This window comes from Podarcis raffonei, chromosome 14 (assembly GCF_027172205.1).
Source record: "Podarcis raffonei isolate rPodRaf1 chromosome 14, rPodRaf1.pri, whole genome shotgun sequence".
NCBI classification, from domain to species: Eukaryota; Metazoa; Chordata; class Lepidosauria; order Squamata; family Lacertidae; genus Podarcis; species Podarcis raffonei.
In genome coordinates this window covers 48,149,021-48,162,580 of record NC_070615.1, presented here as the reverse complement: position 1 = coordinate 48,162,580, position 13,560 = coordinate 48,149,021, and the positions used below count along the sequence as shown (strand labels likewise).

The 13,560-nt window shown below is 43.5% G+C and overlaps 1 protein-coding gene across 6 annotated transcripts in view; it reads left to right on the top strand.

Moving 5' to 3' along the window:
- The window catches only part of C14H7orf50 (chromosome 14 C7orf50 homolog), a 145,430-nt gene that overhangs the window by 107,262 nt on the left and 24,608 nt on the right, over positions 1-13,560 (top strand). For all 6 annotated transcript variants that reach the window (XM_053364544.1, XM_053364542.1, XM_053364540.1 and 3 more), the window contains one exon: positions 5,409-5,596. In XM_053364544.1, coding sequence (XP_053220519.1) covers positions 5,409-5,596 — 188 coding nt within the window. The remainder of the gene's footprint in view (positions 1-5,408; positions 5,597-13,560) is intronic.

Here is a 13,560-nt window from a genome sequence, read left to right as displayed (position 1 = left end):
TCAACCCTAATATCAGGTAAGCCAGTGGTGAAACTCCTGTGGACTTTGATCTCAATGTGGCTTTGACCTCAGATGTTTTATCATCTCCCTGTGCAACATGTGACGGGTGAATCTTTGTGTCATGCTTTTGACCTCTGTTCAGTTATTTATTTAAAAATGTCTCTTTCCCCCATATCTTTCAAAGTTGCGCTGTAACAAACTGAGGAGGTGGGACACGGGTGAAAGCAGAGTGAACATTTAGCACTAAGAAGCTGGGTTAACATCCAGCCAGGCTCAGGAACAAGGTATCTGACATCTAATCAATTCTAAAAGGAATGGGCATCGTCTTGTTTTTCCTGCTTGTACTCAAGATTTACAGCGAGGGTTGCTATAGTAGCTACAGGTAGGGTGTGTGTAGGGCATTAGTCATAACCTCCAATCAGGAGGCTGAAGTGTGGTTTTTTGTGTGTGTACCCTTAGAAATGGAATGTGGGAAACTGAGTTATTTAGAAAAGGTGTCCTCTGCCTTTTTTGCAGTTGCGGTGCTCAGGACAGCTTGCAACTTTCAAAAATATCCACAAGAAACAAACAAACAAAAAATCAATACAGCCATAAAAGCTTTAAAAAACACACAAAGCAGCAGAAAAATGGTGCTAGTCTATTAAAAACACGCAACCTGACATGTCAGAACAAACAATTTGACCAAATAAGAGATGATTAAGAGTAGGGGTCAACTGAACTTCCTAGAGAAGGGGATGCCGCTGTTTGGGCACACCCACAAAAGAAGGACCTCTTGCCATCCTAGCCATTCAGTCCTCCACCACTATCAGAAAGCAAAGAAGAACCTCCCCTGTAGATCCTAATTTCTGACTTGACAAGTGGGGTGCCGCAGGGTTCTGTCCTGTCTCCATTGTTGTTCAATGTCTTTATAAACTACTTGGATGAAGGAATTAGGGGGATGCTGATCAAGTTTGCAGATGACACCAAACTGAGAGGGGTAGCTAATTCTGCAGAAGACAGAATCAGAATTCAAAATAACATTAACAGATTGGAGAACTGGGCCTGAGCTAACAAAATGAATTTCAGTAGGGACAAATGTAAGGTTCTATACTTAGGGAGAAATAATCAGCTGCACAAAAATAAGACTGGGTACACCCAGTTTGTCAGTAGTACATGTGAAAAGGATCTAGGGGTCTTGGTGGACCACAAGCTTAATGTGAGACAACAGTGTGATGTAACAGCAAAAAAGGAAATGTTATTTTAAGTGACATCAACAGTAGTGTCCAGATCAAAGGAAGTAATAGTACCACTCTATTCTGCCTTGGTCAGACCATACCTGGAATACTGTATCCATTCTTGGCACCACAGTTTAAGAAGAATGTTGACAAGCTGGAACGTGTGCAGAGGAGGGCAACAAAGCTGATCAAGGGTCTGGGTATGTTTAGCCTGAAAAAGAGGAAACTGAGAGGAGATAGGATAGCCATCTTCAAATATCTAAAGGGCTATCACATGGAAGATGGAGCAAGCTTGTTTTCTCTTGCTCTGTAGGCTAGGATTCAAACCAATGGCTTCAAGTTACAAGAAAGGTGATTCTGACAAAACATCAGGAAAAACTAGTAAGAGCTGTTTGACAGTGGATTGGTTTCCCTTGGGAGGTTCTGGGCTCTCTTTTCTTGGAGGTTTTTCATCAGAGGTTGGATGGCCATTTGTCATGGATGCTGTGGCTGAGATTCCTGCATTGCAGTAGTTGGACTAGATGATCCTTCCAACTCTATGATTCTATTAAGTATTTTGTCAATTTAATCCCACAATTGGATTAAATTATTAACAGGGAGCAGGCATATTTGCTGGATATCAAATATTTTGGAGGTCTAAATCCCTAATTTTAGCGTGATTAGCACCCATTATTATCAAAGCCTCAGGTGAAAAGCCCAATGCATATATCTTGTTCCAAAGCAGCTTTCATTGATGCAAAGCATAGTTGGCCAAAAGAATGTACAACTGTGTTACAGTATAATGAAATCGAAAGGTTCAGGGTAATGAGCGCTAGAGCTCACTGGTTGAAATCCAACTTACAAATAAAAAGCTGAAGCCCCAACTCCTTTAAGAACACCAAGAATAGACCAGAGGATGAGTGCCTGCACGGCATCCACATATGGCCCAGCATCTTTAATCCAGATTGCAGCTCCAATCAGCAACAGGATAACAGAGTTGGCCTTAAAAAAACTAGAGCTCAGTGTTTGTGGAAACCACTGTTAGTTTAACAAAAGTGGACAATTGCTAAAGTAAAATATCACTTTTAAAAGAGTGAACAGAAGTGGAGAAAACACACATCCTTGATATACTCTTCTTGTAGTTGAAATTGGATCAAAGAGGTTCTCACTTGTCCACAGTGAACCTACATTTCAGTTTGACTAGACATTTTCCAAATTCAAAACAAAGGCCTCTTGTGAATAGACAGGGCCTCCAGCTTTACACATAACAAATTCCTTGGAACTAAATCAAAAGCATAGAAAGGTTAACGCCTCCGCCACTTTGATTGGAGTACTCTGCTGCATGATGGTACAAAAAGAAACAGTGATCTACAACTGTATGGCTTGGTCTGGAGCCAATTTATTCATCTCCCAAGACTTTCAACTTCTTACTTCCATATCTCTCCCCCCACCCCATAAACACTACAATTGCCTTATGATATATGGGAAGCACAGCTCATCTTAACACACAACGTGTAAAATGATGCTAAAAGGGGCACCTGTCGACTCAAATTCTCTTTTAGTACAGATGGAAGAATACTATCAAGCCCGGATGCCTTATTCAATTCATGCTGTGAAGTTAAATCATGGACATCATGTTACATTTGTGTCGGAACCTGCAAGTGTGTCTACTTCACACATGAACCCTAAAACATGCTTCCTAGAGAGGTGAGGCCTTTTGTGTGAGACAGTCACATGCTTCTCTGAAAATTTGTCACACCACAGTATCACTGGACACACAAGCGACACATACGGTTATTGCAAGAAAGTAACAACGAAATTAATCCTAAATTGATAAATGCAGTGCAGCATGTACAGTGAGATGAGGTGGGAGTTGGAGGCACAGCGTTATGGTGTTTCCACTCGTACCTAAAGGTTGATTTCAGAAAGCAGCATTCAAAGATGTCTGCTCAACATTTGTGCTGCAGGGTCCTGTAAGCTTTCAGTTCTCCTCGCGTGCTTTTTAACATCTCTGTGAAACCTCAGGGTGGGGTCATTAGAAGATTTATGGTGATGTGCAATGAATGTGCTGGTGGCACTTGTCCCTGTTTCTCATTGTCAGCTGAGTCAGGTGAGGTGATCCAGGTGCTTAGAACTGATAATGAGCTGAATGAAGGTTGAATCCTAACAGCATGGAGGTGTTGACAGGTAGTTCCATGCTTTTAATGCTTTTTGTATGTGTATTTGCTCTTTGCATTGCTGAATTTTATTGTTTTTGCTTGTGATATAATTATTCTAAATAGAGAAACAAAATTGATAAGAAGCAAATATCACTTAAATCACAGTAGGATTTAATTCTGAGAAAACATGCTGCTAGCTTTCTGCTGTTATGACCAAAGCAAGCCTATCTGTCTGTTTTTATTTTAGTTCTAATTTTATGTCCAATGTATGTGAGATATATGTATGTATGAGATGAAATCTTCCTTGGGCACCACTAAACTGATGTGGGTAACCCAAGTAAAAATGTTTTTAATTTGTAAATGAATATTTAATTTTATTTATCTAGGGCATGTATGTCCAATGCGTTGACCACGATTGACTCGGGGATTACTTGAAAATTTTGGTCCATCATGGCCGCTTCAAGCACCCCGCTCGGCCACCAGCTTTGCCCGACGCCCAGTCAGCTGGCCAGCCCAGACAGGCGCAAGACACCTGCTTCCGCCCCCTACAAGCTGCAACCCTGAGCAGGCAGGCAAAAATGAGATGTGCGGGCTCCGCATGGGCTGCAGCTGCGGAGGTGCCCGGTCAGCTGGCCAGCCAGGAAATGGAGCCGAGGGAAGGGAAGCACGCGAGAGAGACCATGACGTTTCTCCTCGCTCTCCCCCCTCCCGCCAGTTCCCATGGAAAGAAAACCCTCTCCCTCCTAGTTCTGCATGGATGCTGAGATTTCCCCACCTTTCCAGCTCCAGCCTATCTGCATTTATTCAAAAGTAAGCCGCTGCTGCCCCTTCCCACGTCACTTTTTTATCTGGTAAAGGGGGAAGTGGACATTTTGGGGCGTGTTGGCTTCCCATGTGCACCAGCGGCCCTGTGAAGGGGCTGGTGTGGGGGTAATAATTTGTTATTATTGTATAATCATAATTTATTATTTATACCCCGCCCATCTGGCTGGGTTTCCCCAGCTAAATATAATATGTTTAAGTTGAAGAATGACCATGGGAGAGTGTGGTGGATCACTGCCAGTTTTTTATATTGGATGGTGGGTTGCAACCTGTTGGATGTTGGACGTACCTCACCTAGGGAGTTTTCAGCATTCATTTTGCAGAGGTGCTAGTTGCGGCAAAAGCCACAAAGAGTATTGTGTTAAAGACTAAAAGGTTTATTATGGCATAAGTTCTCTCTCACTTTCATGAAAGCAAAATGCTGTCACGCTGTAGCATCAAGGGAAGGAATGGAAACCACAGTGAAGATAATGTAGTGAATAGGTGGGGTTTTGCAAATGAAAGCTTGTTCAGTTCTCAGTGGCTGTCACAGTGTGCTGGTTATGATTTAACTCTGCCTTGGACTATTGTCTCTCTTTTATTTGTGTTATAATTTTAATGTGGAAGGCAGTACAGTCAAACCTCAGTTGTTGATTGGCTGCAGGAGCTTCTTGCACTCAAGAGGAAGCCGCATCAGATGTTCTGCTTTCGAAAAACATTTGAAACCCGGAACACCCAAAACCCAGAACACCCAAAATAACAGTTTTGAGTGTTCAGGAGCCAAAACATTCCAAAACGGAAGCGTTTGGGAACCGAGGTTTGACTATATAAATAAGTTTTTCATAAATAATTAAAATTCAGTTTGATGGAATGAAGTAGGTGGGCTGTGGAGTGAGCAAAACTCACCCCTTACTCCAGGAGCAGGAAGCTTGTTTGTTTTACTCACCTCAGTGGTGTCTCTATATGCACCCCTTTTCTTTTCTCCCATATAAGTGAATGACTGCTTTTCATTCTGCACACAGGAGCATTGCTGTATGAGGTAAAGATGTCTCCTGACAGTGGGTGGCTTTGCCTCCATTGACAAGATGGGAACAAATATGTATCTGTGTGCTGTTCATAAAGAGATACCATACAGCCTACCCTGATGTTTCTCCAGCATTTAGACCCTCCCCTCACATGCACCCTGCCTATCAACATAGAAACTGGGACATTTTCTAATAAACAGTAGATTGAGTATTGTACTTTTGTTATTCAGGAAAAGAAACCGGAGGAGGATACAGATGAAGAGCTTTCTCCGGAGGAAAAGAGGACGTTGGAAAGAAAGCTGAAGAAAGAGCGCAAGAAGGAAGAAAAGAGATTAATGCGAGAAAAAGGGATCGTAGTTAAGAAAGTAGAACCTAAGAAACCATCACCATCAGAGTTGGCACTAAACTATTTAACTAGGTAAGTTCAATAGCTTTGAAGATTCCTCAAGAGTTGTTGGCTTCCATCTGTCTCAGAAGACAATGGAGTGTGCCTTCGGGGTAAATGTTCAGAATATGTCATCTGTTTTGAACTTGCTACCAAATTTTATTCCTGAAGCACCAAGTGGAGGCAAATTCCAGTTATTTCAATGAAACTTGTTTCCAGGAAGTTTAGGATTAGGTTTAAATGGTGATAACTTCAACAGGTTGGTTAAAGTACAAGTTCTTAGAGTTAAGGTTAATATTGGGAGACCTACTTCAGTTGGTGTGGGACTGATGCAAGCCAGACTTTCTGACAATCCTTTCAACAAGAGCATATAAAATCTATGCATAGTGATACAAAATGAATGATTGGGTTACAAATTGTCTCCTTATGCTCTCCTAAATGGCTTTCTTTCTTTCTTAACTCGGTGGCCCCATATGCATATGCACAATATCACAAACTCCTTGCAGTTTCAAAAGCAGCGTCCCATGTGGCAGTATGAGGAGTGGGACTTGCGTTATAGAAAAGCAAATTTAAATCCCTCATGGGCTCATGGAACTGGTTCTGTGTATGGATCCTGGCCTATTTACTCCTCCCAAATTCCTGGTTTATTTTGTATAGTTGTCTCCCACTCTCAAGCTGGCATTTGTAGGATGCACAGGTAGCCTCCCATCCAGGTACTGACCAACCACAGATCTGCTTAGTTTCAACATGGTTGTTGTAGCAAATACATGGTCTGAAATTAAGTGGGAACCCTTGTTCAGCAAGTAACTGCAGGGAAGTTGAGTGCTGACATTTCCCTTAACCACAGTTAATGCAGAAGAGGCAATTCACTCGCGAGAGGGAATGAGAATGGGAAGGGGTAGGGTGTAAATCTGGAGTCTGGCTCTCAGTTTCTGAATAGTACTTAGGAGGGAGGCAACGTCATGGCTGCACTGATCCAATAACAAGGTGACATAAAGCAGGCGAAACCAATTATATTCAGGCCAGACGTCCTCCTGCAAAAGTGGGCAACACTATTTGTGCCTTGAATCCCTGAAGAGGTTTGCAAGTGAAGAAAAAGTGAGAGATCAGAAACCCTAAACCAGACCTTTAGAAACACATATCAAAGCAGCAATAAACCAAAAAGGTTGCAGCACACACTTTGAACATTCACACAACCTTTGTGCAGTTAGTTATTTTGTATTTAATAAGATGATTAAATGGAGATAAGTCCTTTTTTTCAAAATGGAGATAAGTCATTTTTTTCCATGTGCACTGAAATTGCATTAAGTCTCTTAAAGTCATGCAGCTTTAATGATTCGAGGCAAAGTATTACATAACATTTGGTTGATAGAAAAGAGCTAAAAGGGTTGTACATTTTAGAAAGTTTGGTGAAGAACAAAGCCTTATATTTGAATACCAGGGTTTTATAATTATATGCCAGGGTAAGTGAGTGGTTCCAGACTTCAAATAATGATTTACTGTAATTAGATATTGGGCCGGGGTGGGGGGGACAACTTAAAATTCCAGTAGGGGATAAAAGGGAGAGGGGGTGGTTAAAAGTAAAAAGCTTCCATGACAGGCTACAGCCAATTACAGGACCCAGATAAACACAAAGGTGGTGTTTATTTTTTCCCAACAGCAACCCAGTTTCCACTCTAAAATCCAGAAGGCTAGCATGTTACAAAATATAGGTTACCACTTGAAATAGCTCCAGTATCTGATCTCCAGCAGTACTGAGGACTAGAACACACAGGCAGGCTAAATGGTTGCTTATAACTTTTTAGTGTGGAGGGAGGTAATTAATTGCCTTCCAAGCTGGGGAACATGTGTTTTTTGTGACATAACCCTCAAAATGGAGTGATAGCAAAATGACAGCAATATTCTCAATATGGAGCATAGCTGGGATTCTTCACCATTGTTTGAAATGGCAATTGGATGGGCAAGTTATATGTCCTCTGCTCAAAAAGTACTCTGGAATGTAAGTGATTACTGCAGTATTAGCAGTCAGGTTTGACGAATAAAGGATGAAACTGTGTCCTCTTTTGGTCAACGTTGTATCTATTTTGAGTATAGTCCTATTTTGAGGACTATTTGGAGTATCATTTTCAACTGACATTAAACAGGAAATCACTCATAACCAGTGTTCGAAACTCCCATTGTTTTAGGCGCATTTTGTGACAGGGAATTTCATTAGCGTGAGCAGTTTCTGAGTTCTGGGCTCAGTACTGCACCTAAGATTTCAGATTAAAACTGCAGAGTGGAAGGAAAGGGAGAACCTTTTTCTGCCTCTCCACGTCCGGCTACTCTCTGAAGACTGGAGAAGAGACCCTCTTAAGAATATTAGGGGGGTGGGCAGGGAAGGACTAGACCATATGAAAAATGAACATAATATTTTAATTGCAGTTCATTCATTTTCAGCTTATAAAAAAGCGCGCCTAGACATTCCACTGATGTGCTAGTAACCTAGGTTTAAGAAAGCTCCTAGATTTCATATCTCAATTTCTAACACTGCTCATAACATATTAGGATTGGCTGGCATTGTTACATATTGGGAGACAATGGAAGAGTGTACCTGTCAGAGGCTCAGGAGCAGAAGCACAGGGGAGAGAGCAAATAGAGAGCGGAGGAGAGGAATCCGAGGGGAGCGTAGGGGAATATGACAGTGACCCGAGAGATTCCATGAGCTTCTCCAGCGAATCAGAAGATTCTCAGAAGGGGGCGCCTATGGTAAGGGCAAGGGGGGTCCCAGGGGGGACGCTCCAGAAACAAGGGGCCAGCGGGGACTCCCAAGGGAGCAGCGGAGGATCAGGACCAGTTCCCCCACCAGAGCACAGTGGGGAGGAAGAGTCACATGAGTCAGGACCAGCCTCTCCTCCAGCGGGGAGAGAAGATGAGTCAGGGATAACCACGCCCCCATCGGAAAGTGGGGAAACGGAGGGAAGGCCGGGTCCAGCTAGCCCCCCCGAAGGAGGGAGCAGTGACACAAGTGTAACGGTCAGAAGGAAAGTGGGAGGCTGCGCGCGCGCGCCAAGTTCAAATGTGCAGGAGCGCGGGACAGCAGAAGACCCGGATTGGGAGCCAGGTCCGAAAGCCCGAAGGAGGGAGGGGGAAGAGTCAGGGGACTCAGCGTCAGAAGAATCTAGGAGGGCTGAAACTCCGACTAGCAGGAGGACCCAGAGAAGGAAGGAACAGAGGAAGAGGTGGAGTAAGGCTAGAATCTTAAACTGGTGTCAGGGGGGAGGAGATTCAGATGGAGCTTCGGCGGTCTAAGGTACAGACGTAGCGTTGCACGCTGCGCGTGTGGAAGTGAAACTGAACTTCAATAAAGACTTTTATACTAGAGAAAGAAGCAGCGTTGGTCTTGTGTGAGCTGGGACCTTGGGCAGCGCTGACAGTATCTTTGGGGGCGAAGTCAAACTATTAGATAGTTACAGTGCCTGCTGTCGCTGTAGAGACCGATATGGGAGAGAGAGGTTTTGTTGCAGCTGGGGCATATAAAGGCGTTCGGTTGTGTTGATGCAGGTGTACCATGACATTTTCACGATTAAAAAAAATATGCCATTGTACACCTGCATCAACACAACCAAATGCCTTTATATGCCACAGCTGCAACAAAAAACCTATATCTCAACAAAAGAGGTTTAAAGACTGTCTCAAGGCAAACCTAAAAAAAAGTAGTATAAACACCGACAACAGGGAAACACTGGCCTGTGAGCACTCCAGTTGGAGAACAGCCTTTACCAAAGGTGTCATGGGCTTTGAAGACACTCAAACTCAGAACGCAAGGGAGAAACGTGCTAAGAGGAAGGCACGCTTGGCAAACCCTCACCGTGATCAACTCCTGCCTGGGAACCAATGTCCCCGCTGTGGAAGGACATGTGGGTCTGGAATTGGCCTCCACAGTCACTTACGAACTCATTGTTAAAACCATGTTTATGGAAGACAATCTTACTCGGCTACGAGTGATCGCCAAAGAAGAAGACCATGGCATTTATTCTTTCTGCGCTCCTCCCAGCGGTCATTCTTCCTCTTGTCACTGCTGTGGATACACAACCTGACTGTCTCCAGGTGCTATAGTAGTCTGTAAGGGATTCCCACATGGTGGGGTTAATGTTGCCAGCCTTCATGTCACTTTTGCAGACAACTTTGTAACACAGAGTTGGTCTGCCAAAGAACCTGGTGCCTGATGCCAGTTCCCCATAGAGCACATCCTTGGGGATCCTGCCATCTTCCATCCTGTGGACATGACAAAGCCAATGTAGACGTAGCTGAGGCAGGAGTATGAACATGTTGGGAATGTGGGCTTGGGAGAGAACATAATTGTTTGAGGTTCTGTCCTGCCATGTGATGCCCAAAATCTTTCTGACACAGCACACATGGAGGGCATTAAAGCATTGCTCCTGGCGGGAGTAAGTTGCTCATGTCTCACTACAATGAAGCAGTGCGCTCAACATTCAAGGCTGGTAGACCTTCATCTTGGCATTGGTTGTTAGCATAACATTCTCTCATGCTGTTCTGGAAAAAACACAGCCCTGTTCCACACTGCTCTTTAAAGGGAAGGCATCCAAGGATGAGCTGTCATAGTGGAAGGTGCTACACATGTTCTTGTGGAAGGACAACCATCTTGTGGCGCTTAGGTGGGCATCCTATCATATTGAATAATGAAGCGTCCTTTTCAGTTGACAGTGTCAAAGTCCTTTGTCAAGTCTTTGGAGGTGATGTACAAGGGGCGACTCTGCTCTCAGCATTTCTTCTGCAGCTGACGCAGTGTGAATATCAAGTTGACTGTTGACCTCTGAGCTTTAAACTGGCATTGTGACTCAGGATAAACCCTGTCAGTGAGTAACTGTAATTTGTTGAGAACTACATGGGCGAAGACTTTCCCCACAGTACTCAGCAGGGAGATTTTTCGGTAGCTGTTGCAGTCATAGTGGTCACCTTTGTTCTTGTAGAGGGCCGGAATGCTGGAGCCGCACTTGTCTTGTGGCACAGATCCTGTTTCCCAGCATTGCAAGGGAAGGCCATGGAGGTGCATCATGAGGGAGGAGTTGAAGCTGGCTTTCAGCACTTCACTTGAGATTCCGTCCTGTCCTGGAGCTTTATCCTATGCCTGATAGTTAAGGAAGGGAGGGACATCCAGCTCTTCCAAAGACAGGCAGAGTCTGGATGCTGTCAACTGCTGTGTCAGCAATGTTTTTCTGCAAGTGCTGTTCTTGATAGTGCTCATCTGCTTGCTGCAGTCTGTGATGATCTCTCCAGACAAGGTTTTCAGTGGTACGGTTTTCCTGACTATTGGTCCAAAGGCTTTCTTCATGCCTTCATACATTTTGCAAGTGAGTTGAATGCTCTGACACAGCTTTAGCCAATAATCATTGGCATACCGTCTGGCAATCCTCTGGGCATCACTCCTTGCCTTTCTCAGTGCAGACTTTAAACAGGAAATCACTCATAACATAATGGGATAGTCATTACAAATTTCCATGGTTGAAGGAAACACCTTAAAGTGACTTCCGATGCTAATAACACCTTGTAATTGAAGGAGTGTGAATACCTGCAGTATAAAGAGCAGATTAATGAAAGAACTTAGTCATGCATGACTATTTAGATGAGAATCCACCTAACTTTTCAGAAGCCATGTCAAGCAGCAGCTTTCCACAAAGAAAGCCAACTGGAACCTGTGTTTTGGTATAACTAATGCTAAAAGGGTGGAGTATAATTTTAATAATAAACAATAAATAAAATAAAATAATATGATGAATTAAGTTGTGTAGTGTGGTGTTTGTTCATTCCTGGTATTGTTCACGATTACTTGTGTTTAGTTATTAAGCAGAAATATCTGGCATTGCTTTCTATTGGCATCATAATCTTTGTGTTGTTGAGCTACACTCTCTTTAAGTCAGTTGAGCCTCTGGAAGGGCTGAAGTTGAAGAAAAAAATAAACCTCAAAATTTTGAAAAGCTTCTCAAGTTATTTGGTTATCTACATTTATCTTGTTTTTTCCCCAAGAGGAGAAGATGGAAGACTTCTAAGAACTGATCCAGCTAAGACTTCCTTATTTCGGGGGGGGGGGTGTATTTTCAGGAATGAGAAGACTGATAATTCTGCTTTTGATGTAGAAGAAAACAGGAAATAATGAGATAACATTCTTAACAAGGAAGTAAAAAAAGAAGGGTTCGCCCACAATTTCCCAAGTGTTCTGTTTACTGTTTTATTTGGGCTGATTGTTCTGGATAGATCCTTATGACAAGCATGTTTAGATGTTTTTGCATCAGCCGCAAAGATAAAAGTGAGTGGGTGGGAATTGCAAATGTTAGCTAGCACATGGTACCTTATCTAGAAATGGTCACTTTTGACCTGGGCCATGTAAACAACTCTCCAGTATCTGAAAGAACCAGCAGAGGGCAGAATTAAGTTTTCTCCGACTCCCTAATGAAATGCGAATATGTTTGTCCCTTAGTATGCTTTGGCCAAAATGCTCATAACAGGAAAATACTCTCAAAAGCTTCTGGTGCATTTTATTTAAATATTTATTATTATTCCTCTTCAAAAAGTGATTCCTGGGTGGTATACAACTGAACTGAAAAAATATACTATGAACTGCATATACAACACACCATAGAAAAAAGAGCAAGCAACAGCATTTGAAAATCCTGAGTTAACTTTACTTTTTTAAAAGTTTTAACCTGGAGTCTAAAAATAGTATTGGATGCTTCCTTAGGCTTTCACCATGCCCTGCTACTAATTTTAAACCTTTTTAAAAAAAAGAAAATCACATTTTCAAAATAATTGTTACATGCTTCCAGTGTTAGTGAAAAATTCCTACAGATGTCTGAATAGAATTCACTTTAGGTAAAGATGGTGAAAGGTGTGGAAGTGTGAATTGCAGCAAACATGTGCCTAAATGAGCTCCTTCGCAGCTCTGTGTCTTCTAGAGAGGTCCCTGTCTGTGTGTCACATTTAGCAAGTTCTCTTGTTTCCTGGGGGACGCCGGTGGCGCTGTAGTCTAAACCACAGAGCCTAGGGCTTCCCAATCAGAAGGTTGGCGGTTCGAATCCCTGCAATGGGGTGAGCTCCCGTTGCTCAGTCCCAGCTCCTACCAACCTAGCAGTTCTGGTGGGAAGGTAAACGGCGTTTCTGTGCGCTGCTCTGATTTGCCAGAAGCAGCTTAGTCATGCTGGCCACATGACGTGGAAGCTGTATGCTGGCTCCCTCGGTCAGTAAAGCGAGATGAGCACCGCAACCCCAGAGTTGTCTGCGACTGGAGCTAACGGTCAGGGGTCCCTTTACCTTGTTTCCTGGAGATTTATATATCCACTGTTTTCTCTGGGTGTGATGCCATACTGGTAGTGATCAAACGAGGCATAATATGGGGGGCGGGTAGGTGGGTGAGATGGCCACGTTGCTGATTTAAGCATTCACACTGTAGATCAGCAATAGTTTGCTCTGTCTCCTAAATCAGGGTGGTCCAACACATGGCCCAAGGGCCGCATGTGGCCTTCGAGACCTTTTGAGGTGGCCTTCAGCAACATTTGATGCCCCACAACAGCCATTGCACTGCCTTCCCAAAGCGGGGTAAGAATGGACTTGGGCTTTGGGCAGGAGTCACAAGGCTCTGATAGGGTTCTGGAGTCCACCTTCCTCCTTCCCAAAGCCTAGTTAATGCTTTCCCAGCTTTGGGAAGCAGGTAGCAGGGTTCTAGGCCCCTTCCAGAGTCTCGCGCCTCCTTGCCAAAGCCTAGTGCCAACATCAAATTTTGGCTTCACTATGCCCTCCACCACGCAGCAAGGCAGTGTGCAGCCCATGGGTTAATGTTGAAGGACTCCTGCAAGCCACTTGGTAAGAAAGTTGGCCCGCCCTGTCCTAAATGGATTTCCTGGTGTAAATCATCATAGCACTATAAATCACTAGGAAGTCCCCATTTCAAATCTCCCTGTAGACATCAGGTCAATAGGCAGACTTAGGCAACCTGCTCACTC